Source organism: Saccopteryx leptura, chromosome 7 (assembly GCF_036850995.1).
Source record: "Saccopteryx leptura isolate mSacLep1 chromosome 7, mSacLep1_pri_phased_curated, whole genome shotgun sequence".
Classification (NCBI taxonomy): Eukaryota; Metazoa; Chordata; class Mammalia; order Chiroptera; family Emballonuridae; genus Saccopteryx; species Saccopteryx leptura.
The window spans coordinates 27087386-27115002 of NC_089509.1; the positions used below are offsets into that span (position 1 = coordinate 27087386).

The window sequence follows — 27617 nt, forward strand, 5'->3', positions numbered from 1 at the left end:
ACTACCATTCATCCTTTTCATCTGTATCTGAAGAGTTATGTCGGCTGAGTACTTCCTCAATACTAGCAGACTGGCTGGCATCCAACCTGACAAATTGCTGATCTCTCCTGCCACTTAACATTAAATAGGGCTTCTAAGGGACATTGGACAAATAGCTCATGAAGCCAGATTCAGCATCTAAAAATTGGTTGACATTTCTTAAGTATACATCATTTAAGGAGTGCCACTATCTTAAAAAACTTCAAGATGGCCCAGAACTTGGCATTATAGTATCCTCAACTTAGACCTAAAGCTATACATAATTTTGTAAATTAATAATACAAGATCATCTGTGTCCTAGATGAGCATCATACTCAACTGTAATTTATATATCATTGTCCTTTCAAACAATGGCATTAACATAAAGTGGGAATAAATAATTAGAATAATAAATATGGTATCACATATAAACCCACATAAAAATACTTCTGCTTTTCCCTAATACTTCTTTCAGTTCCTATGAGCCTCCCAGTATAACTGATTCTTGGTTCCTGAGACATAGTGAGGTATTTCAAAATATGATGGAAGAAAGTACTAAAGTAATTAAATCTATCTCATGAAAGGTCTGCTTGCCAGAATGAGACTTAATGCAGTAGTTTCAGTGTTGGAAGGCTAGGTAGAGTTTTCTATTCCAGGACAAAAGCTGGCCTAAATCTCTGAGATGGTTGGAGGGGACTATGGTATCTAGGAAGGAACAAGAGTATCTTGAAGGTGAGCTCACAAAGATATAAACCTCAACAGATTTAAGAGTATCAAATTAGGCCCTGGCCACTTGGCTCAGTAGTAGAGCATTGGCCTGTCATGTGGAAGTCCTCGGTTCAATTCCCGGTCAGAGCACACAGGAGAAGAAACCATCTGCTTCTCTACCTCTTCCCTTCTCCCCATCTCTCTCTCTCTGTCTCTCTGTCTCTCTGTCTCTCTCTCTCTCTCTCTTCTCCTCCTGCAGCCATGGCTCAAATGATTTGGTCAAAGTTGGCCCAGGGCACTGAGGATGGCTCCATGTCCTCACCTCAGGTGCTGAGATGGCTCAGTTTCCAAGCAATGGAGCAGAGGCCCTGATGGGCAGAGCATTGCCCCCTGGTGGGTTTGCTGGGTAGATCCTAGTCAAGGCACATGCAGGAATCTGTCTCTGCCTCCCTGCCTCTCACTTAATAATAATAATAATAATAATAATAATAATAATAAAGAGTGTCAAATTAATCTTTGCAATCTCATTGTGAGCAGAACAGTTGTATTTAAGGGGAAGAGGTAATTTTCTATTTGAAAATTGGTTGAAAGAATGAATGACTGTACATCAAGTATAAAAAGAGACAATAGGGAGAAATGAACACTTGATCCTAGAAGTGGGAATATGTGCATGGTGTTTGAGCCTATATATAACTACATGTGGAAATGTGCACGCAGATACATGTATATATGTAAAAATATGCATACTACTAGTAGTAAGTATAATAGGGGGAAGTATATATTATAGTAAAAGAATTATGAGCTTTTCCTAATGATATTAAAGGCAGTTTGGATTTTGGAAAATGATACAAGAAAATATACCTAACTTGCTATTTCCTTCTTCCTCTTTCTTTTTCCTGAGACTTCTTTGTGGTTATACCTGGCAACTATATTGCATAGACTCAAGACCATAGGAAATAATAGCTCAACGTGTTTGATGACAATGATGTCACATTTATAGATTCTTAACATGAGAATACAGATGCTTGCCAAAGTCTCAGGTATCTTGAAAAGGTCCAGCAGTGTCTGGAAGAACATAGCTTATATATTCAAGGAGAGAGATTTTATTTTATTTTATTTTATTTTATTTTATTTTATTTTGTGACAGAGACAGAGAGAGAGAAAGATAGGAACAGACAGGCAAGAAGGGAGAGACATGAGAAGCATCATTCTTTGTTGCAGCACCTTAGTTTTTCATTGATTGCTTTCTCATATGTGCCTTGATGGTGGGGGCGGGGGTATAGCAGACCGAGTAACCCCTTGCTCGAGCCAGTGACCTTGGGCTCAAGCTGGTGAGCTTTGCTCAAACCAGATAAGCCCATGCTCAAGCCAGTGACCTCAGGGTTTCGAACCTGGGTCCTGCATGTCCCAGTCCAATGCTCTATCCACTGCACCACTGCCTAGTCAGGCAAGGCGAGGGAATTTTAAGGTATATAACTTAAGTCTGCTTATGTTGATTTCTCCCTGTAAGAGTATTAAGTTTTTTCTTTCACATTCCTTCTTTTTTTTTCCAGAGAAATGATCATCAATAACACATTTCTGGGTATTTTATATCCACCCAGTTGCATTTTAGTGAATATTTTGGGGGTAAGAAAGACTGCATTCTTAGCTGAGAATACATGTATCAATTTTTTTTTTCTAATGGATTGAGAAGTTTGTAACTCTTTGGTTAATAAATTGAAACTTTTAGTAACATTTATTTTCATCAGAAGGAAGCTTAACTAAAACAAATTTTGTGTATAGTTACACAACAAAATTTCTCCATATACATTCTTAAGGAAAGGGACTTCTTCTGTGATGCTAATTGCTATTGAAAAAGTTTCCTCCAAATATTTGTAGAATCCAATGCTGCCCAGAGTTAAACACTTAACTTATTATATGGGTTTCAGCGGGTAGACAAATAATATTTCTTGGCACCAAGAAAAAAGAATAGTATACATAGAATAAAAGGTGGAAAATCAAATTAATTGTACATCTAAGTACAAAAAAGCCATTAATGAACATCATGATTCTAATAATTGTGCCAAAGAGCTTACTTAGACCCTTTTACAACTTGTGAGGAACATGCTGAAATAAAAGAAATTTTCTGAAAATGTAGATATGTGAAAAATACTTTTCTATGTTTATCATGTTATCACTATGATCTTTATCACTACTTATTCAAATATCCATTTTTCAAATAAATTTTGAAGGCTAAATACTGTGCTTTGTATTAGAAACATAATAAATGAGTCAGGAAAGGTCTCACTTATGTCAGAGTGAGTCTGTAAATAGCCAATTTTTAAAAAATAAGTAGTAATAATTTTAATAAATTATGGATAAAACCTGTATATTTAAAATTCTAAAACATTGCTAAAAGAGATTAAAAATTGTCTAAATAAGAACTTTTCCATGTACATAGATTAAAAGATTCAATATTGTTGACATCAGTTCTCTCCAAATTGATTTATAGATTTAGTGCAATTCCAATCAAAATCCTAGCAGAGATTTTAAAAGAAATTGATAAGCTGATTCTACAATTTATGTCGAAATATACATGGAAATATAAGGGACCTAAAATAGCCAAAATAGTTTTGAAAAATGAAGAACATTACAAGATTTACATTTCTAATTTCTAGACTTACATTAATGCTACCATAATCAAGATGGTGTATTTCAGTCTAAAGATAGACAAATGGATCAATGCAACAGAATAGAGGATCCAGAAATATACCCATGCATATACAACTATTTTCTTTCTTCTTTAAAACCTTTTTTTATAATTTTTCAATTATAGTTGACATAAATATTATATTAGTTTTAGGTGTACAGCCAAGTTACTAGATGTTATATAACTTACTAAGTGATCATACTGATGTTTTCTACCCATTGACACCATACCTAGTTATTATAATACTATTGACTGTATTCCCTATGCTGTAGTTTGCATCCCATGACTGTTCTGTAAAAAGAATTTGTACTTCTTACTCCTTTCACCTTTCCACTCAGCTCCCAACCCCCTTCCCATCTGGCAGCCCATAAAATGTTTTCAATATCTGTGAGTCTGTTTCAGTTCTACTTGTTCATATTTTTGTTTTTTAGATTCAACTGATAAATATGTTTATTACCATTTTATTGTATATTTTTTATCTATTTCTTTCTCTTCCCCTTCCATTCCCTTCTTTCCTCTTCCTCTTCCTCCTCCTCTTCCTCTTCCTCCTCCTCCTCCTTCTTTTTCTTCTTCTTCTCCTTCAAGACCCTTGAACATTTCGTGTAATACTGGTTTTGTGGTGAGGAACTCCTTTAGCTTTTTCTTGTCTGGGAACCTCTTTATATGGCCTTTGATTCTAAGTGATAGTTTAGCTTTGCTGGGTAGAGTAATCTTGGTTTTAGGTCCCTGCTTTTCCTCACTTTGAATATCTCCTGCCACTCCCTTTTGGCCTGCCAAGTTTCTCTTGAGAAATCATCTGAGAGTCTAATGGGAGCTCCCTTGTAGGTAACTATCTGCTTTTTTTCTAACTGCTTTCAGGAATCTCTCTTTGTCTTTAAGCTTTTGCATTTTAATTATGATGTGTCTTGATATGGGTCACTTTGGGCTCATCTTTTTTGGTACTCTCTGCACTTCTTGGACTTAAATATCTATTTACTTCATCAGGGTAAAGAAGTTTTCTGTCATTATTTTTTCAAATAGGTTTCCAATTTCTTGTTCTCTCTTCTCTTTCTAGTACCCCCATGATGCAAATGATGAAATGCTTGAAATTGTCCCAGAGGATACTTACATATTATTATTTCTTTAGATTATTATTATTATTTTGCTATTCTGATTGGGTGTTTTTGCTTTCTTATATTCCAAATTGTTTATTTGATTCTCAATTTCATCTACTTTACTGTTGATTCTCTGTAAATTATTCTTCATTTCAGGAAGTGTATCCTTCATTGCTGGTTGGTTCTTTTTTATGATTTCTATGTCCTCACTAAGTTCCTTGAGCATTCTTATAACTATTGTTTTGAACTCTTTATCTGATACTTTGCGTACCTCCATTCTGTTAATTCTTTTTCTGAAGATTTCTCTTGTTCTTTCGTTTGAGACACATTTCTTTGTCTCTACATTTTGGCTGCTTCTCTATGTTTGTTTCTACCTAATGGTAGAGCTGCTACATTCCCCAGAATTGGCAGAGTGGCCTTGTCTAATAGTTGTCCTGTAGGGCCCAGTGCATAGGCTTCTCAGTTACCTGAGCTGGGTGCTCCAGGTGTGCCCTGGTGTGGGCTGTGTGGACTGTCTTGCTCTAGTTGAGCCTTAGGTGCTGTTGGCATCACTGAGAGGCATTAACACCCAGGGCTCTCAGCTGCGAGGACTGGCAGCAACTACAGTGGAGGAGCTGCTGTGCAGGAGTTGACTATGGAATGAAACTTACTTCAGTGGGGCTTTGGTGCTCACCAGGTCCACCCTCCTGGGGTCACCTGACATGAGCTCCAGAGTTCTTTGCAGACGACCGCTACTTGTGCTGGGTTTGGAGGTGCTCAGGGGAGGCCAAGCTGTGAACCAAGGCCAGCCGCTGCTGGTGACAGGCCAGGAGTCACTTAGCAAGAGGTACAGGGTATGCAGAAGCCAGATGCTGCTGGTTTGAAAAGTTTTAGGAAATGCCAAAGCATCAGTCAAGACAGGCCATTTGTATGGAAAAGCCACTGGAAACAGCTTGGGTGGGCTCACAAACTGGGTGGGGCAGAGTGTCAGGAATCACCAGGGCAGAGGGAACAGTGTGAGCCAAGTCAATGGAGATTCAGATGCCCACCCAGCAGCTCTGGTGGCGAGGGGTAGGATCTCAGAAAAGGAAAAGTGGACTCTGCTAGCACTTTTATCTGGCAGAGCTGCCCCCTACCCAGTTCTTGCCCTGATGCTAGACAACCTTGGTTCCTTTCAAGCTACTGCCTCAGTGCTGGGGCTCAGAGGGAGTGAGTCCAAGTAAGCTGTGTGCGGGCGCTTTAAGAAGCGCTGCCTGGGACTTCCCACAGCTCTCTATCTCACTCTGTCACAATCTATGTTGATTTTTGCAGCCAGAAGATATGGGGAACTTCTCTTCCTGGCATTGGAAAACTGGGCTGAGATGTCTGGTATGGAGCTGGGACACCCTCACTCACATTTATTGATTTTACAGAGAGGAGAGAGTGGAGGAGGGAGTGAGAAATATTAACTCATAGTTGCTTCACTTTAGTTGTTTTTTTTAGTTGAATGGGCAAGCCCAGGGCTTCGAACCGGTGACCTCAGCATTGTAGGTCAACGTTTTATCCCCTGCACCACCACAGGCCAGGCCAATAGTCAATTCTTTAACGGGTGAAATTTTAATGGTTTGGGACAACTCATTTACTACCAAATATCTCTTCCTTTCACCTGTCAGAGTACAGATGATTTCCTTTTCTTTTTTCCTTTTGGCTTTTCCAAATCCCTAGAAAGATTTAAATAAACATTAAATAGTCACTTATTCATTTATTTATTTGCTCAAACAGTATTTATTATTGTGACTATTAGTGCCATCAAGTACTCTAGGTTCTGGGAGTCCAGGTGTGAAAGGTAAAGTCACGGCACAGGTGCAGGTGCAACTAAATACTTTAAATGGACCATTACAAGTGGTCCAGTAAGTGCTATGACAGTGATGGAGGCAGAATGAAAGTGGAGGTTCGGGACCGGGGACTCTAACAGAGGTTGCAGAGGAGTTACGGAAAAACGCTCTAACATCAGACAGATTGCATTTTTAAGTGAAGAGTTTGTGAGACGGAGACATGGCGGAGTGGGAGCACGACAGTCATGGGAAAAGCGTATAGAGTAGCACTGAGGGCTTGTGGTCCTTTGCTATTAGGCAGGTGACTTCTTAAAGCTATAAGCAAATAGCATAGGGGAGATGATGAAAAGAGAGAGCACAGGGTAAGGACTTGGGATGGGAGATGGAACTGGGAGTCACAATTTACAATTTGCATTTATTTACCCTAGACCTCTGTAGTATTAGAAAAAGATCATTGAATCTCCTTTAAGAAAATTGAAGGTGTATTAGTAATGAAAGCCAATAAGTACAAATAGGAAAGGCAACAAACCCACATCACAGAAGAAAGTAATGGGATAGTATCTCACAGAGCATCTTGGTAAGTGAAAAAAATGCACACAATGTCACCGTTGTAGGTGTCCTTTCCTGGTTCGAGTGGCTCAGTTTTCTGGTTTCATAGGATTATTATTGAAACCTGGCCTCAGCAGGTACGTGAGGAAATGGGGGTGAGGAGTAAAAAAAAAAAAAAAAAAGAAAAACAAAATAACACTTTTCCAAGGATGATCAGTAAAATTAAGAAAAGCATTAAATTTGTCTTTGTTTTACTGTTGTTAATCAATTTTGTAAGCAAGTTACTTCAATGCCCAGAAGGAAAAGTGACTGAAGGTATATCACTATCTAACAAATCATTCACATTACTCTTTGTAATATTTCTTTTGGATATTTAAGGGCTTGTAATGACTATCATCTTGCAGGCACTTACCATAAGCTATGTATGCATTATTAATGAGGTTCTATGACTGGAAACTTCTATCACTGCAATGACTATTGGAAAGCAGAGGTTCATTTAAACTAATAATGCATGGGAGTTTGTCACAGTTTTAACTTATACATTCTTCTTTCAGATTGTTGAAAAAGAAGGTTATCTTCAAAAAGCCAAAATTGCTGATGGAGGAAAGAAACTAAGGTACTAAAAGTTATTTACTTCACTTTTATATAACCATTCTAGTTCCCCATCTCCTATCATTATGATTATTATTTTTATGATAATTATAATTTTCCAATTAAGGACTACATTCTATATTATTGTAAAAAATACATAAATAAAATGTTCTTGACACCATAGGACTTGAAATCTTTTTTTTTTAATGCAAAGAAATAAGATAATAGGTCTTGATTTAGAAAATTAACAGATTAGGGAGCAAATGGATTTATTTTGTAGTATATGAAATTTCCATAACAATAAATTTGTAGCATAATTTGAAAAATATTGAGGATTTTTCATGCATTTGTTGCCCAAATAAAAATCATTTGAGGAAAACAAAATCATCTGTCAGACAAAAAGCTACATGTGGTGGCAAGATAATCACAATAGGTGAGACTAATTAGAAATGGTAATAAGCATTACCCAATGAACAGCACCACAGATCTTGAATGAAAAAAATAAGATAAATAGGAGGGTAGGGAAAGATTCTAGAATATTGTTTATGTAAAGAATATTGAAATAATCAAATCCATTTTAGAATGTTTCCCTTTTTTCCATATAGTTTCTATTACAAATTACAATTAACCTTTGAACAATGAGGGGGGTTAGGGTCACCCACCCCTACTTTGCTGAAAATCTGCTTATAACTTTATCTCTCAAGGTAACCCTTCCCATGGGCAAATTCAACCAACTCTGGATTGATCACAGTGTTTTTGTTCCACGGTTGGGAGTCTGCGGTGGGGAAACTGCAGTTGAGAATATGGAAATACGTAGTGCTTCTCATCCACTTGGCTGACTGTACTAATGGGAAAGCAGCAGATAGGAAGGACCAACTGTGTTTACTAAAAACAATCCTGGTATCTGTAGATGCATGTAGTTCAGACCCGTGTTGTAGTAAGTGATATGCAAGGTAAAAAGGTATGTAGAAAGTGCTCAAAGCGGGAGACGAGGCATTTATTCATGACTGTATTATTAACAGTTAAAACCATAAAGGATAAATGTACCAATTAGCTATGTGATGGGACTCTTGTTAATTGCATTCTACAAGTCATCACTAATACGGCATTCTGGCCGACATTAAAGGAAGAACCATACTTTTATTAGTTTGCTGGCTATTGTGGAGGATGTATATACTTTTAAAAAGTGAAAATGGAGGCAATATTCATCCATAATTCCATTACTTAAAACAGCTTTTTCAGTTTTAAAGAACAAGCTCATTTTCTTCCCATATTGTCTTATTCTTGGATAGCAAACAGGGCTTTGGATCCTATCCTAGACTGTTCCTCTGCAATAACTCTGCATACACCTTCCTTTGAAGGGTGCAGGTGAGAGATGAACAGGAGGCAAAATCAAATGCAAGGGTACTTCAAGAGACTGGGCTAGACTCTGCCCCTTGGAGAAACTGGCTTAGTGCATGCGCTGGGTTGTGAAAAGACAACAGGAGAGAATTGTTTACTTTCACTAGCCCAGAATAATATCCCCCTTTCCCTTAGATCTCACTTCCAATTATCAGCTCAAGGAAGGAGGGTGAAGGTGCAGCAATGACTCTTCCTAAGATGAATAAGTCATAGCCCCTCCTACTTTACCAGCCATGTGGACCAAAAGTTCAAAGCGGGACAGAAAAGGACTCAAGGACTTGTCTAAGTTACCTCTTCAGCTCTTCACTGGGGCATGGTAGGAGAGAAGAGATGAAAGCTCTGGTTAGACTTACCTTCCAGCCTCATGTAAGGAAGAGGAGGAGATTCTAAAAGGAATCCCAAGAAAACAAGATGATCCCTCATCACAGTGTTTTTGTAAACTGTCCTTGCTCATAAACCATCCTTGTTTTTTTTTTCCCTAGAAGGTGGTTTCAAGAAAAAACAGGAGAGCAAAACAGAGCTCTTTCCCTAACCTACTCACAAGGAATTATTTTTAGGTAGTTTCAATTAGTTTGTATGCCATTTTCTGTTTGTTTTATTTGTTGTCATTTTACTCAGTTTGTATACCATGTTGGTGTTCTAGTTTAAATTCATATAAACAGTAGTTTGTACTCTTATGGTCATTTCCATCAGTTTGCATGCCAGTATGAATTCTCTCAGCTTTTTTCATTTAAAGTTATATAAATTTTAGTTTGATGCTTTTTTTTTTAACCTCAGGTACACAGAATAGAGTTGATTGTACTCTTGATGTGTGGCCCATCTGGGCAGGATCCCTAGTTGGTTTTATTTTATTCTCAGTCTACAATCCTCAGTTTAATCCCTTGCAGAATGTGTGTTTATCAAATTCACTGTCCATGTATTTATTTGGCTATATGTGTGGCATTCTAGAGACTTGTATGTAGTTGTGTGTATGTGAATGTGTTCTAAATTGTATAAGCCCTTTTGTCTTATAAATGTCATTCTGTTTCTTACAATTATTTAATGTTAGTGTTTGGACATCTACCTATATCTATATACTTTAAATGAGTTCATTTCTTCCAACTGCTACCCATTTTGCCATTGTGCACATACACCAGATTTTACTCACCCAAGCTCCCAGGAGTGAGCACCTAAGTCACACGTGGCCAACAGTTTTTGCTCTGGGCCAGATTAGAAAGAAAACATTTTGCACAGGCTGGACGAAATATTAAAATTAAAAAATGTTAAGTACAAAAACTATTTATTTAAGTAAATAAAATTTTATCATGTAATTTGTTTACGAATAAATGTGAGTGAAAAAAAATTAATATACAATATTATTTTAATAAACTATTTTTAATAAAAATATAATTATATACTGTATATCAAAACTCTATCACAATCAATTGAAACAATATTTAATAGAATGAACTTGAAGGAGTTATATCGCAAATAAAACAATTATTTCGTTTTACAAACAGCCTGGACACGTTTTCAGTTATCAACTGCAGCTATTGTCTGTGCTACAATGCCACTTGATTCAGCACATTTGACCACAAAAATAACGAATTGTTCAACCTTGGGGGCGCACTGGCAAACTCCACCTAAAAGAATGTGGGTTTCACATTGCCACTAAATGTCAAACAGTTTATATCGAGTACTGACGAGTACAAAAGTTATAAATCTTTATAATGGAATTTAAAAAAAAAAATAAGGCAGTATCGCAAATTCATTCAACCAATTATTGGAAGTTAACCCTAGATTAGTCACATGTGGAATTCTTTTCCGAGTATTCACTATCTTCTTAAATATCTCGATTTCCAATAATCAAAGAGGCTTCCGCTTCTAAGTAGCTGAGATTTTAAAATAGCGGAGAATATTAAAAATTTAATTGTGGGCTGCATAAACTCATTACATGGGCCGGATTCGGCCCGCGGCCCCATGCCTGATTGTCCCTAACTCTTTTGCTCACAAACAACATTGCAATAAACCACACATCTAAGGCTTGTTACTAACCTGTCAGGAATTCTCTCTGCTGCAGATCTATAGCAGTGAGGAATTACTTGGCTATAAGGTACACAAATTTATAAATCCACTGAGTGCTGTTGTCAGGCATTTTCCTGAATGAGTGCATAACTTCACATTCCTTCTGCAAAGCAGAAGGGCTTTGTCTTGCTGTAATTATATCAGCACATAGGTTCATATAACACTGTTTTGCAAGTTGATGGCCATAGAGCAATACTGCAGTGTTGCATTTATTTTTATTCTCTGATTGGTATTTCAGTTGAGCGTCATTTCACCTGTTTCGAGTCCATCAGGATCTACATTTTCAGAATTGCCTCTGAATTAAATTTTGACTATTTTCTATTGAGTTTCTGATGTTTTTTGAAAGAACTCCTAATATACTATAGGTAGTATTACCTTGTCAACTTCGGACTTTGGAAACTTCTCCAAGTCTCTCATTGTCTAGTTATCTTTCTGATAAAAGTCTTAAATGACCAGAAATCTTTAAATTTGACTTCAATTGTTACATAATCTTACTTTCTATTATTTTGGGGGTTTGCTTTTGTTGGTATTATAAACACTTTACAAGTTGAACATTGAAGATATGGTCACTATGTCTAATAACATAAAATAGTTCACCATGCTGATGGGACCAAACCACTCCTATACTCCTCTTTTATTTGATTTTTAAATTGATTCCAGTTTTGTACTAAAATAGTTATAATTTCAGTAAATCATTATTTGTCATTTTTTCTTTTATATTTTCTTTAGATAAACTCTAAACCTGCATTACTTAATTAAATCACATGACCGTTTTTTTTAATGACTATTATGTATAGTTATATATCTTGCCCAAGGAGTCTGTATACTTCTGTAACTGGAAACAAAATGGTCAGTTTAATTATAACTTTAAAAACTGTATAATTTTTAGCTCATTGATAATTTAGTAACTATTAAATGGTATACCACAATTGCTATAATTTATATGTTCTATATAAAATTTCTCTTGATAATTGTTTTTACCATTTATCAAGTTTCTTTAATATACTTATATACATTTTAATGTGTTAATAAGAAATATTAATACATGTTTATTCTGTCAAGCACTTGCCTAAATGTTTTGCCAGCAATACTGAAATAATACTCTAAGATAGGATTTATTATTACTTTAACTTTACAAGTAGAGAAAGTTAGTCTTTTGTATTAACTTCTCCTTTCTCCCAAATCTTTTTGTACAAATAGTCAGTGTAAGTTTTAGCACTGTCCTCACTTTAAAGTAGGTTAGTTTTTTCTTTCTTCCTAGAATGTTTTGAGGCCAGGGAGCAAAAATTGTCCTTTTATTTTGTACCATCAACAGTACCAAGGCTTCAATTGCCACTTAACAAATATTTAATTAATATTTAAAAAGTTTTTTACTCATAAATCTATAATAATAAGTCATCCACATCATGTATTACGTCCTTATTTCCATTATTTTCTCTCCTCGTTTTCCTTTTTCTTTAGCTTCCCTCTTTTATATAATTTCTCTTTCTAAGAAATGTTTCCCCTATCTCTAAATATGAAAAAGAGTGGGGAAAAAAACCCATTGACTATAGCTCCCATTCATAAAGGACCATAAATATAGCTTTATTTAAAAATGAAGTTATATAAATTTCCCCAGTGATTGCAGACAGGATTGAAAGCCAAGTGCATTTATCATTCAACTTCAATTTTTAATTGTATACACTGAAAATATATGTTAGCTTTCTGGTGAAGTTTGAGGATCCCTTCATTTGGTGACCCCAAAATTGAAGTAGCCCCAACCTCTCTGAGGCACCATGAGACCTGATGAAAAGTTCTTTTCAGGAGTTTAATTTACAAAAGGCACCTGACAGCACGGACGCCATGGGTGCTCCCTTTGCGCTCTCACTTCCGGCCCGCCCCTGGTCCTCTCGTTGGCTCTATTCATCTTATCGCCTGTAGCGTCTTCCTCCGCTCTTCCGACGGGCCTGAAAAGGACTTGCTGGGAGGGGTCTGGGAAGGGGTGGAGGACAGTGGTGCCAGTTTCTGTCTACTGGTGCCATTTTCAGCCTAGGGCCCATTGCTATTAGATTTGTTTGTTTCTTTTTATTTCTTTTATTTAAAATAATTGTTACTCAGAATAAACTGCCTTTAGAATGAGATACAAAAGTACACCTCTAACACGAACTTACTTTTTCTTTAGCGTTTTCTGCTCAGGATCCCAGTAAATTGTCTCAGGCTGTTTCTATTTTTCATAGTGAGGACTGGAAGGAAGACTTGGAGACTACATAATATGAAAGTTAGTTTGTTAAAGATTGCTTTAGTTTTAGGATTTTCATCATCCACTCTGTTATAATTTCTAACATCTTATAACTCTTTAAAAATGTAAAGCTTTTCCATTTCTTGCAATACTGACAGAGATGTGTATATTTATACGCCAGCGCCTATTTGACCCTCTTTTTAGATGTGACAAATTACAAGAAGCTTAGAATATGGAAACGAAGAAATAAGTTCCTAACCTACCAGTTTGAGAACGAGTCAGAACGCTTGACGGCATCCGAGAGATTTTGCGGTAAATCAGTCAGGGACACTAGAGTAAATCACTTTCACTCCCACCACTGGTGCGGAATCAAGTCAAATCCAGTGTGACGGAGTCAGATAACAAAGGCAGGCGGCACAAAGAGAGTCTGAAATTTACCAAGAAATTTCACATATATTTTCTTCTGACATTTTGGTTCGCCACCCTAGCATTACCCAAAGGAAGCAAAAGAGAGGTGAGTGTAGAATATAAAGTTTGATGTTAGAGCAAATGACTTATAACCATAATGAATATTTTAAGAGCCATTTTCTGTCAAGTTCTTCAGATAAGCAGTTACAAGGTTGCTGTTATTATGTGCTGCCATCCGGTGTCCATTATGTAGAATGCAAAGAGGTTTGAACCAAGCTGATGCCTATGGGTTTTTTGTGTGTTTGGTTTTTGGTTGGTTGTGTGTGTGTCTGTGTGTGTTTTATTTCCACCTTCACAACTCACTATTTGTTTAGGAAAGTTCTGTGAAGTGTCTTACCAATTGCATAAATTATAAATCATTGTCTTTTTAAAATTTAGTTCCTCTTCTTAATTGTAGTAAGCACCTTGACACCCTTAGGTGTGATTTGTTTTTGTCCACAAAAATTAAATGCCTGAAATTCTTATATCTGTTTAATGCACTGAATCACTACCCTCAATATCAATACCTCACCTAACTATTACCCCTCTAAATTTATGGGAAGGTTGGCTCACTTATTCCTGGGACATCTGACTTACTGAATTGAGATATTTCTTGAGCTATGTGTCTTACTTAATCCTTAAGTCTATCCAGCAGTTTAGGCTTTTTTAAAAAAAAATTTTAATTTACTTTTTTAGAGAGAGAGGAAGGGAGATAGAGAGAGAGAGACAGGAACATCAATCTGTTCCTATATGTGCCCTGACCGGGGATCAAACCGGCAACCTCTGCACACTGGAATGATGTTCTAACCAACAAAACTATCCAGCCAGGGCCCAACAGTTTGGTTTTTATCCTTCTGTGTGAAAAAATAGGAAAAAAAAAAAGTGTCCTCAAATTTAAGATGAGTCATTAATTGGCTCCCTGTTTGCCATCATGGGAAGGTAGGGATTAAAGGTCTTGCAACTCAGCATTCTCGGACAGCTCAGGTCAGACTACGAAGTAACCTTGCTCCAGAAAGAAAGACATTCAGGAGTGACAACAGTTCTGTATCCACCTTTCTCAGTCTCTTGTGAGGCTCAGCATCACATGCCTATGTGACTGAGGGAGAGTTACATCTACCTGCGCTAGAGAGAGCTGATACAGCTGAATGAGCAAGGTCCAGGAGATGTGGCCTGAATCCCATATTTATTCCTTCTATGTCTTTGAGTAGGCTGCAGCCTCACTGAGCTTTGGTTTTCTCACCTGTAAAATGGGGGTATTACCCTCCTCCCAGTGTTGTTTGGAGAATTTCTTTATTTCCGTGTTTACTGCCTGCTTCTCTGAGTTTGAAGTAAACTTCTTAAGGTCTCTCTTAGTTTGCCTGTACATATTCAGTCCTTGCAACTGTGTCTGTCATGTGGTAGATGCTCAATAGGTACTGTGATTTGCTTAAAGATTAAATAGCTTGATGCATACAAAATACCAGGTCATCTTATTAACGCACATTGAAGAAGTCAGGAAGACCTCTGGCAAGCTCAGGTATTGCCACTAGAATTATAAATTACCAAAAATATACTAACCCAGAACTATTAGAGAGAGCTTTCTTTTCTTTTCTTTTCTATTTATTTATTTATTTTTTAATGCTAGGAATGACATATCAAATCACTAGGGAACTAAGGCGCAGAAAAGGCAAATGCAGGAGGCAAGTGCTTTTGTACTCCTTGTTAATGCATCACAGCAAACATGGGAAAACCTAGATGTGTGACCCTCTCGAAATCTGAGAGCTCGTGTGTGTGTGTGTGTGTGTGTGTGTGTGTATTTTTTTTTACTCAAAAACTTTTAATAGGCACATATTAAATGTCAAATTCTGTGTCCAGAAGTGGGAAAACTAAGAGTTTAGGATGATGTCTCTTTAGAAGAACCAGGAGAGTAGAGGGTCTTACTTTTCATTCTGAGAACAGACAGCTTCATCCTCGAAAAGTCGATTGTAAAAGTTTCATCAGATCGTCCTAGCATCACCTGTCCTGGCTAAGGCCTCTGAGCTTACAGACATTGCATACTTTCTGAGTTGCCTCTCAATATACTGAACAACAGTTACCTGTCATTGTATACGAAAAGCATTATAAGGTTCAAGTCAGGGCAAAACCTTGCCAATTGACCCTTTACACACTCTCTCCAAAGCTGACAATGCCGTCAGAAGCTCTGTGTTAGAGTAACAGGGTTAAGAAAGCTCTTCCGTTGATACCCTGAGAACTATAGGCAACACAATGAGCAAAACATATCAGATTGGGAATGGGCAGTACAGATATTGTAAGCATGATGAGGAGGTTCCAATCAAAATCATAGGTTAAAAGTTGTTCCCATTAGGTGAATTCTCAATCACTCCTGGACTAGAGGCTTTTGACTGACTCTCTAGTTTTATGCTCTTCACTGAGTACAGGTGAGTCTGCTCCTCAGAGACCAGAATAATCCTATAGCAGGAAAGACAAGACTGCCACCATTAGCACTCACCTCTGCTTCTGGCTTCTTACAAGGAATTGAAGGGCTCATAATGTGACTAAGTCAGTGCAACTTCTCAGGGAAGAGGAGAGCTTGGAACTGACAGGCCTTTGCCCAAATCTTCTAATTAGCATCAGGTAAAAGAGCTCAGAAGGGAGCCCAAATGGCTTATCCCTGGTTATATGCAATGCACACTAGCTTTTATAATTTGAAAATTTTGACTAAAACTATGATTAAATCTGACATTGACAATCTCCTTAACTAAGATTGTGCTGAATAATCCTTTAAAAAGACAACATAGACAGTGAGCAGATTACTTGTGCAGGCCTCAGAGTCAGAGAAAACGGGTTTGATTCTAAATCCCAGTGTGTGGCCTTAAGTTTTTGAAACTATCTGAACCTCATTTTCCATAGTGGTACCTTTGACATCTTTATTTTTGTGAAACTAAACCTCTACAGACAATCATACTTATGCTAAGTACTCAAAATAAGTACACTAATTATTGTGGTGACAGCCATCATGAAAAAAATAAAATAAAATTTGGCATCTAAAGGTTGACAACAGCATATTATCCTTCCTTACAAAACAAAATTATTTTAAGTCAGTTGGAAAAATCTTTGCTCTTATTCTAATACCGTAAAGACATTGTTAAAAGTTTATAAATTCAAAACAAAATAGCAGTGTATGCAAAGTGTCAGGGCAATTCCTATCATGAAGGTTTGACCTGCATGTCTCACCCTCTTTGGCTGCTCATCAGATTTCCCTAGTAGGGAACATTTCACAGCAGTTCAAAGTTCTAATAGAGAAGCATGAGATCATTGAATTTCATGCAACTTCAGTTCTAACCAGTTTCGGTTCCAAGTTTAAGGAAAGGAAGAATAATGCCAACAAGTCTTATAAACGATCAACATCTGAAACAGATTCAAATCAGAACTATTTATGCAGGGCTTGCTACAGACAGGAAGCAAATAAGGTATAGTATCTCCCTGCCAGGAGATGAAAAATATAGCTGGGAATATAACAGGCAGATTAAATATGGGTTTTGTCATGTCTGATGGTGTTCGATACTCCATGATCACATGCAGTCAGGGAGTAAGGAGTGGAAATAAAAGATGCCCAGAGCAGACCAGCACTCCTTCCAGTGTCTCTCTGTTCTCTACTTGGGGCCATCCTACATTATGGGGCCACCTAATCTAGCCTGCACAAAGAGAAGCCTATGGCGCTAATGCACTTGCAGCTGCTGCTACCTAAAAGGAGAAATGGCCACTAGCGAGAAAGAGAGAAAAGGCCTACATGGGTTTTTCTGTGTTTTTTCCCCCTGTATCTTTTTCATCATTTAATTGAAAAAATGACCCTTCATTTGAAGAAAAGTAGATCCAAGGACATAGTGTTTATATTTGCAAGTTGGAAAATATACATTGTGGCCATTACTGTTTGTCATTTTTTTTTAACACAGTAGAGTATCATTAAGAAAGCTTCAGGCATGTAAGAGCCGCCTAATCTTGTTGTAAATATAACTTTATTGACTCAGAGCTGTCCTTTCAATCAAAAGCATAGATCCTAAGAGGCAATTGGGAATAAATTACAAAAAGATCTTGACTGGTCATTTTAAACATATTTTTGTGTTGTTTTTTATTGACTTGGGTAAACTCTTTGTGTAAACTTCTTTTTAAAACCACTTTGTAAAATGAATTCAGATATTTTGAAATGAGTGTTAAACCAAAGCAAATTGTAGCAATGTGATATAATGGATAGAAACTTGTTTTGATAAACACCAAGCCATACAAAGGCAAAGTAAAAGTTGTGATTTTACCACTGAATTAACTATTGTTTTATCTAGCCTTTTTTTTTTCTCACCTAACTTCAATCATTGACTCAATAAATTCATATTTAGTACCTCCTTGTCTAAGGCACTGTGTTAGGCATGTACAGATACTTCTATGAAGATGACGTTTCTCTCATTTTGGACTTTTTTTTTTTTTTTCTTCTGAAGCTGGAAACGGGGAGGCAGTCAGACAGACTCCCGCATGCGCCCGACCCGGATCCACCCGGCACGCCCACCAGGGGGCGATGCTCTGCCCATCCCAGGCATCGCTCTGTCGCGACCAGAGCCACTCTAGCACCTGGGGCAGAGGCAGAGGAGCCATCCCCAGCGCCCAGGCCATCTTTTGCTCCAATGGAGCCTCAGCTGCGGGAGGGGAAGAGAGAGACAGAGGAAGGAGAGGGGGAGGGGTGGAGAAGCAGGCCGACACTCTACCACCAAACCAACCGGCCAGGGCCTTTGGACTTTTTTTTAATGAGACAGAGATAAAATATATAAAATTATTTATTATTATGTAAGGAAGTCATAGAAGGTACATTGGAGGACATACTATTTGAACATCCAATGACTGAGAATTAATAAGAAGAGGCTGGAATGTGTGAGGACAGTGTTAGGTAAATAGCACAGATGGTGTTGTACATTACATACTGTATTATGATCTGCATCAATATCAATCCACAACAGTCTTCTGCTTCTTTTTTTTTTAGCACAGGCCTCATTATTCCATTATACAAATCAATTTCCATACCAATCTTTTCTCTTTTGATATTTTAGGTAGAGAATGAAAAAATAATGGTGCACTTTGCTCTTGTGCACAGTCTTAACAACTTATGAGATGATTTCATTAGGATAAGTATAAATTCATAGGAATAGACTTGTTTAGTCAAAAAAGTATGCACATTTTTAAAGATAAAAGTGATAAAATGTATTGCCAAATTCACTCCATAATAGATATATTAGTTTACATTCCCACCAAACTTGTATAAGAGAAGACATTTCTCTGCACACTCAGGATCTGTTGGTATCATTCCTTCAAATTCTCGCCAATTTGACTGGCAAACAAGAAGAAAACATTTCACTCTTTTTATCTGCATTTCTTTGATTTCTAGTGAAATTCAACATTAAAAGTATTTTGAATTAGGCCACAGCACATTAGCTGTTCAGTTTTTAAGACTCTGAAATATACTAAATCAATGATGAGAAGAAACAATAAAAGAAGGGGTTCTGATTCTTATTTTTACTCTGCTATTTTTGGCTTGCTATAGAAACATACACATTAATGGAGTGGATATTTTATGGGTTATGAGTACACAAAAACGAGGTTTTTAGTATCTGAAAAGAATTTGGGAAAGATTAAGAATTGAGCAACTTTTACTATAAATGACCATTATCTTTAAAAATTACAGAATATCTTCATTATTACCCAAATTTCATATCACCTGTAGACTTTAATAAAAAAAAAGACTTTTAGGAATTCTAGTTAAAAATATAGTCTCTACTGAATTTGAATGTTGCTCATATTGTTTCTCTGAAATAATTTCTTCAAGTGGTAATGCTTTTCTCCTTTCTTCCCCATCCTAGGAAAAACTGGTCTACTTCCTGGATTGTTCTTTCAAGTCGAAAAATTGAATTTTACAAAGAATCCAAACAACAGGCTCTGTCTAATATGGTGGGTAGTTCTGCTTCTACAATTTCCATCTTTAGAGAAATATTGTTGAATTAAAAGTTTGATTTTACCTGTATAATTATGTTAACTAGTGTCATCCCAATAAATTCAATAAAGAAAATGTATGGAAGAATATAAAGTATAAACTTAAAAAATAAAAGTTTGGTTTCAGCAAAAACCATACTAAAGCCTCCAAGCTACCACCATCTGAAAGCAGATGGAGGAAATGACTCAATAAACTTTTAATCAGATGAAGGGAAAATAGAACTTAGTGTCTGTTTTATTAAGTGGTGCATTTGGAGAATAATCACAAAAAAAAGATAAATGGTGAGCAGCTATCTAGTAATAGGAAGGTAACACTTTAAATTAAGGTGCCATTTATAAATGCTTTATTCTTATTTATGAAATGATCACTAAATGCAGCTACTTGCTAAAATAATGTATTATGAAGTATATTATAAAATGCATTAGGAATAAATGCTTAACGGATGAGACTATGGGAAGCTGTTTGAAAGAGTATTATAAGACATAAATCCTATTAAGCCATGTATGTACATCTTTAATACATGAATTTAAGTTGTTATCTAACATACTATAAAGTGATCCACACATTAATAAATAATAATAAACTGTTTATAAATGGCACCTTAATTTAGGGTGTTACCAATGAAGAAACACTCTAGGTTAACAAAGTGATTTTTTATCTTAGTCTAGCTGTGACATTCGCTATATCCAGCTGACCTTTCCAAATGTATCTATGACTCTATCTAATGGAGCTAATACAATTTCTGTATCCTATAGTTATTACAAAGTGAAATACGTAGGATGTCTTAATTGTACCTAGAGGAGGACTTCACTTCTGCTCAGAGAGATTTGACAGTGATAGTAGGAACACTTTTGCATTTGTTACTGGGGCAATTCAAGCTCCAAAGCTTGCTACCCATACACCAGGGCTGCCACAGGATGTGGGAGCGAGTGGGCAGGCGGCATAGCTGACAAGCTCCTGATTAGGAAGGACTGCAGGCAGGAACTGACCTGCCATAGCCCATCGGCCTGATGGGCGGCAGGGAAGGGGTAGGCTGGCAGGAGCTAACCACAATGAACTAATTTGTATTTGGCAGGTAATAAAACGATGCAAAGTTCTTTGCTTTCCAGCCACTAGTCGTGTATGCTATGTAATCCTCTTTAAATAGGAAATAGAAAATCATTTGCTAGGAGATGTTTTTTTTAAAGGAGAAGATTTTAGTAAGAACAAAAGGTAGCATTTGGCTTGCTCCTGATAATTGCAATAGCCTTTATCCCTAAGTGGCTTGCTGATTTTGGAGTCTCCACATGGTCCAATCTGTAAACTAATTATGAATAAATTAAAAATATACCTCAGGCCTTTGTATTTTTAATTTAAACTGCCTCAGAAATTTGTTTTGGGGCTTTGTTTTGTTTTAATTTTTGGCTACAGTAAGGTTAAGATAATCTTTTTAAGAAAAATAAAGTACCCCTAAGGACCAGGCACAAAACAGCCCCTATCCACTCACACGTCCTTTGTCTTCCTTTGAATGAGTTCTAAGGGTAAGGAAGTCAGTGAGGGAGGGAGGGGGCTTGCCTAACTGAGCTGTCTGCATCAACGCGATCCTCGTCCTTCTTGGTAAGAAGAATTTCATTGGAGCAGAGTATATGTGAATGTGCTAGACAAAAATGGGAGAGTCCTGATTCCAGCTTAAAGCCTTTAGTTTTTTTTTGTTGTTGTTAGTTTTACTTTTTATTTTAATCTCCTCAGATCGGGAGATAAAATTACCAGCTGTTGAATTTTGTACAGGTGAAAAGAGACTGACTCCCTTTTGAAGACAGACAAAACTTGCATTAAAATCACTACTTGTGGCCTCCACTTCAACCTTCAGAATTGTTGCAGATTGACAATAGATTGTACTTTTCGAAAAAATGTTAACAGTTTTTGTTGTTATTGCGGGGTATTTTTTTGGCAGTCACTATTTATTACTTCTGGCGGCATTTTCAATGTTCTTAGGTTTCTCCCTGGCTCTCATTGTCTTCAAAGAAAATTCAGGACAGGAAATGTATTTTGTGGTAAAGGGGAAAAGAATTAGAGATTCATGTTTGGACAGCATGAATTGTCTTGCTAGTCAAATCCTTGGATACATTTCTAACCAACTATTAAAGGCCTAGTCAGATAGCCCGCATTTACCAATTCTAGTTTCAGAGAAAGGATACGACAATTTCCAGACCTTGATTAAAGATGCTGTGGTTTTATTTTGAAAAAGATTTATGCCCAAATTTCTAAATTTCTCTTGTACTCTCCCTTACACGTGTCCTGGTAGTATTCATTTGCTTCTAGGGAGAAGCCTGTCCTTACCTCCAAGGGGTCAGTAGAATTTGCCTGAGTGAATGGAGAATGTGGTTTGAAAGAGTAAATGATATTTTAATCTTCATAGGAATGAATACTCTTTGAATGTGGATGCAGTGGTAAGTCCAAACAACAAAGTAGCTAAGAGTGGGGCTTTGAAGTTCAACCACTGGGAACTTCACTCTAGTTTTGCCCTTTAGGAGCAACAAAGTTACCCAATTTCTTTGAGATCCTCAGCTGTAAAAGGCGATAGTAATATCTGTCAGCAGAATTGTTAATGAATGAGATTAGTTAATAAAACAAACACAAAAACACATAATAGCCATCAAATACTTATTATATTGTTCTCTATTAAATTATATATATTATATGCTATTGTATATCAAATATAATTATTATAACACATTGTGCCCCTGTATTAGTTTTGCAGTTCAGCTGATTAAGACATGTATAATATACAAAATATATTAATTTAAGTTACACAGTATGTAGACCCAACAAGAAGAGAAATATATATTCATAGGCACCATAAAATGTTGTGTCTGAGCACTGAATATTCTGAAAATGAAGCCATCCTCTGTATGGGGCTTTAGATGTAACCTCCTGCATGTCCATAGACATTTCCCTCCTTTGGCTCTTACCCTGAAGGCTATCACATTTAATACAACATGTCACAAACTGTTGTGCCTGGTACAACATTCCACGTTTGACATTTTTTCGTTCTCACTGAAGTTGTTTCAGTTCATAACCAAGTCACATTTTCATCGAAAGTTACCTTCCCCTGAAAATAGACATAGAATCACGTTGCTGGTGTTTGTAAATTATAGATTCTTAAACTCTGGCTACTCTGTCACCTATTCAAGGGAGAGGGAGGACTGACCTTGTTTGTTTTAATAAGGATATTAAAGAGTAACTCACCACCTGTCACTTTCTAACAGAAAAAGGACATTGTAAAATACTCTGTCTCAAATCTCGGTAAGATAAAACTGTCCCTCTTCTGTGTGAACATATACTGTGACTGTTTTGTTCACCATGGACCAGAGAAAGTGTGGTCTCAACTCGCTGTCCTCCAGTGAGCTACCTGTGTCCCTGCATCTGGCTGTGCTAGACTCTGAAGGAAGGGATAGTGTTCACATTCTCACAGATTTTTATATATTCTGATTTTAACTCACTTTAAACTTTCTAAATATCAGCATTGGAAAATAATACAGAAAACATTTTTAGTAAAATGTATAAAACACATACATATATTTTAAATTATTCCTCGAACTTCTACATAACCACCACCCAGGTCAAGATACAGACCTTGCTGCCCTCAAAGCCCCACCCCTTGCCGTTTGACCCTATATCATCACAGCCCCTTCCGTTGTCCCCGAGTTAAATCACATTTTAGTTATTATTTTATTACCTTTCATCATTTTCCCACCTATATCTATAGCCCTTAACAAAATAGTTGATTTTGTCTGGTTTTGGATTTTGATAAATGGATTCATGGTGTGAGTTTGTTTTGGTTTATGCTTTTTTCTCACAATGTCTTGCTTTTTCTTTTCTTTTATTTATTTTTTATTATTTTATATTTTTCTCTACTTTTAAGAATGATACTTTGTTTCTTTTCTGTTAGTGACTTACCTAAGATTACAACATTGCTATTTATCAAAGACTAAAGCTTATCAAATCTTTCACCCTTCACAATATTAGCTTAGAATATGCTTAATCTATTTTTCTTCTTTCAATATATATGCTTTTGCTGTCTTGTATTTTAATTCTTTCTTTTTATTTTCATAACACCACTAGACATTATTTATTCTCTTTTATAAAGTTAATGTTGGTTTCCATTTTCCCAGTGTTTACCATGTTTCTTGCTATTTATTTCTACTTGCATCTTAGACCTTCTTTCTAGGATCACTTTTCCTTCTGTTTGAAAGTATATTCTGAGAAATTCCTGTAGTAAGGGTCTTGTGACAGTCTGTCTCAGTGTCTGCTTGTTTCAAACTGTCTTTATTTCTCCCTCATTCTGCAAATATATTCTCTCTGCATATAGAATTTTCAGTGGAAAGCTATTTTCTTTTAGCACATCAAAGATATTGCACTATTTTTTTTTGAGATTTTGTATTTATTTTTTTATTTGTTACTCTTAGAAAATCTCATCTTTTAAACAATTTATTGATTGACTTGAGAAAGAGGAAGACAGAGAAAGACATCAGTTTGTTGCTCCACTTATTTGTGCATTCATTGGTTGCTCTTTGTATGTGCCCTGACCAGGGATCAAACCCACAAATGTGGCTTATCAGGATAATATTCTAACCACCTGAGCTACCCAGCAAGAACTAGAAAATCTCATTTTTGACTAGACTTGGCTTAGAGGTAGAAACACTCAGAGAGGACAGCCTATACCTCTTGGCAGTCTGTTCCTGGGATTTTTCTTTGGCTTCCTTTATTCTCTCAGCCATAAATTTAGTATATTCTGCAGCCTTCTCCTTACTTCTCTTAGTACAGTGTTTTTCAGAGCGATACACAGATGTTTGTGTTGCAGGCCACATGAAGTAACCAGATGCTGAATCTGGGTCCTTTGGTCTTAGGTTTCTTGCTTACTTTGTGCAGGAGCGCTCTCACCACGTATTGGAAGACATCATCTGCTTTAGAGAGATTAAAAAGTTTGCAGATTCTGCTAGCCCTTTATGGCCTCAGGCATTGAGGCACAGGACTGTATCAGTGGAACCAGAGCTGTCTTTCTCTCCTTTTTTTTACAATGCTCAAGTTGAGAACACTGAGATTGGCATCCACAATGCAACTCCATAGGGATTTGTACTTTTCTCTCTCCTTGGTCCATAGCAGGAATGCCCCTTCCTCAGCAGTGGGCAGAGATGGCTATGGGTCAAAACACCTTGCTTCAGGGACAAACCTTGTTTGTCGTCCCCACCACTGATCCAAACCACATAACACTTCCATTCTTCTCCCAGAGCATCAGCAGCAACTTCTGTGGCCATGTGCGCTCCTTATAAAAGGTACAAAGTTTACATTCATTGTCCACCTCAGTGAATTCCAGTCCCCAGTGTCTGGGAAAGAAATATTCCTCTTCATCCTGAAGGAGCTGACTGCCTTTGATGCACCATGAAAAAGAGCTCCATTGTTTCTTGTCATCTGTTACTGTGATCAGGAAGTTACCTGTTAGTCTAACTGCTGTTCTCTGGCTCTTCATAATATGTTTCATTACTTTTGTTTGTCCACAGATTCACCATGATGCATCTAGATGTCATTTTCTTCTTATTTTTTTTCCCTGCCCGGATTGTTGAGCCTCTTGAAATTATTTAGAAATGTCATTATATATATATATATATATTATATATTCATCATTTTATATATATTAAAAATATATATTTTTTAAAAATTCCAAGTTATTATCTTTTCAAATATAGCTTTTTTGTGTGACAGAGACAAAGAAAGAGATAGACAGACAGGAGGGAGAGAGATGAGAAGCATCAATTCTTTGTGGCAGCACCTTAGTTGTTCATTGATTGTTTTCCTATATGTGCCTTGACCAGGGGGCTACAGCAGACCAAGTGACTCCTTGCTCAAACCAGCGACCTTGGGTTCAAGCTTGAGACCTCAGGATTTTGAACTTGGGTCCTCCACGTCCCAGTCCAATGCTTTATCCACTGTGCCACCACCTGGTCAGGCAAATATAGCTTCTTTTATAGTCTCCTTTCTTCTAAATTTCTAGTTAAACTTGTTAAGTTTTCTCTCTATCCTCCATGTTTTATATTACTCTTTTTCCTAAGTTTGTCTTTCTAAACTGCATTCCAGATAATTTCTCTTGATTTATATTCTAATTCTTTAATTCAGTTTTCTTTTGTGAATAACATTGTATTTATTTTAATTATTGTAATTTTTGTTTCTATAATTTTTTTTAAATTTACTTTGTCATTTGTATCCAGCAAATATTTTCAAAACTCTTTTATGTTGTTAAAATTGTAAGACAATATTTTATATTCTCTATCTTGTGATTTTTAATATTAGAAGTTCACATCAGTCTCTTTCTGCTGCTTCTCACTCATGTTGTTTTCTGTCTAGTTATCTTTGCCTGGGTGTTAATCATTGCTATTGAAGTAATCATAGGAGGTCTCTGAGGCCTGGGATAAATACACTGTACTCCAGACCATTTTACATTTTTTTCAAAGGCTCTGGACACTCCCAATGACTGATTAACTCAATCTAGGTTAACAGTTTAATTTTCTTAGATTATGTGTACATAATAGGAGGGCTACAGCTGTGCTACAACTTCTCAGAGATAGAATTAATCTTGACTCGTTCTTCTCTTTCATTGCTCATCTACAAGGGCAGTCTTCTTTATAAACCCTTGGGGTTGGAGAAAAGCAACACATTTAATATTGGTCCTTTATCTTTTCCTAAGACCCCAGGCAGTACTGTTTCCATTACTCTGTGAGGTCAGTGGACCAAAGTTCAAACAGTATAAACAGATGCCTTCAGACCAAGTGTTGTTATATTCATTAGATATTCACTTTTTCTCTCTGGGTTTAGAGTTCCACCTCCAAACAAATATTTTCCCTCTCACTTTCTACTATCTTTTCATCTTTTTTCTTTCCTTTAAGGTAATTTAAAAAAAATTATCCAGCATTATTCATTGTTTTTAGTTGGAGAATTGAGTCAGATAACATAGTTTCTCATTACAATCCACCTCACTTTCATTTAAATATGCATTTGGTTAATCAAGTTTGTGCTATTTATATAAGCCTTGGTAGGAAAAGGCTTCATAAGAATATGTATTGAAATCCTACAATGAACAGCTTGCTCATTAGGGCTACATATAAGGCATAGAGTTATAATCAGGAATAATCAAGATACAGTCTTTGCTTTATAGCATCGCTGCCAAAAGAATAGGGTGAGAGGAAATAAGAAACATAACAGAGGGTTATTTATTTATTTATTTATTTGAGATTTAAAGGAGGAAGAGCTCACATCTGTGAAGGTTTGAATTGGGCATTGAAGGGTAGTTATCATTTCAATACGTACAGATTTGTAGTCAGGGAATTCTAGTGGAGTAAAAAATATGAACAAAGGCATAAAACTAGGAATGGGTAAGGTCCGTGTGCTAAAAAAATAAAGACATTCTTTTTTTCAGTGTTGTTGAAAGATACAATAGAAGGATTGAAGAGTTTCATAGGCTATGATTTGCTATCAAGGACAAATCTTTAATAAGGTGTGTTCAGTCCCTAGACATCTTCACCCTAGAATAGTAGAACAGTCTATCATATCTTTCTTTCTTTTGTTTTTTGGTATTTTTTCAAAGCGAAAAGTGGGGGAGGCAGAAAGACAGACTCCTGTATGCGCCTCACTGGTATCCACCCGGCATGCCCACTAGGGGGTGATGCTTTGCCCATCTGGGGTATTGCTCCGCTACAACAAGAGCCATTCTAGTGCCTGAGAAGGAGGCCATGGAGCCATCCTCAGCACCTGGGCCAGCTTTGCTCTAGTGGAGCCTTGGCTGTGGGAGAGAAAGAGAGAGATAGAGAGAAAGGAGAGGGGGAAGGGTAAAGAAGTGCATGGGTGCTTCTCCTATGTGGCCTGGCTGGGAATCGAACCCGGGACTTCCACACGCCAGGCAGACACTCTACTACTGAGCCAACCGGCCAGGACCTCCTATATCTTTCTTTTAACAAATATATACTGAACAGCAGTATGACATAGGTATTATATGTTATAAAAG

General features: G+C 36.8%; 1 protein-coding gene and 1 pseudogene across 1 annotated transcript in view; one reads left to right on the forward strand and one right to left on the reverse strand.

The window, feature by feature from the left end:
• The window catches only part of ARHGAP15 (Rho GTPase activating protein 15), a 697775-nt gene that overhangs the window by 87782 nt on the left and 582376 nt on the right, over window positions 1-27617 (forward strand). The window contains exons 4-5 of the mRNA XM_066345184.1: window positions 7406-7467; window positions 19452-19539. Of these exons, the coding sequence (XP_066201281.1) occupies window positions 7406-7467; window positions 19452-19539 (150 nt within the window). The remainder of the gene's footprint in view (window positions 1-7405; window positions 7468-19451; window positions 19540-27617) is intronic.
• On the reverse strand, window positions 24220-24973 carry LOC136378665 (small ribosomal subunit protein eS6-like; annotated as a pseudogene).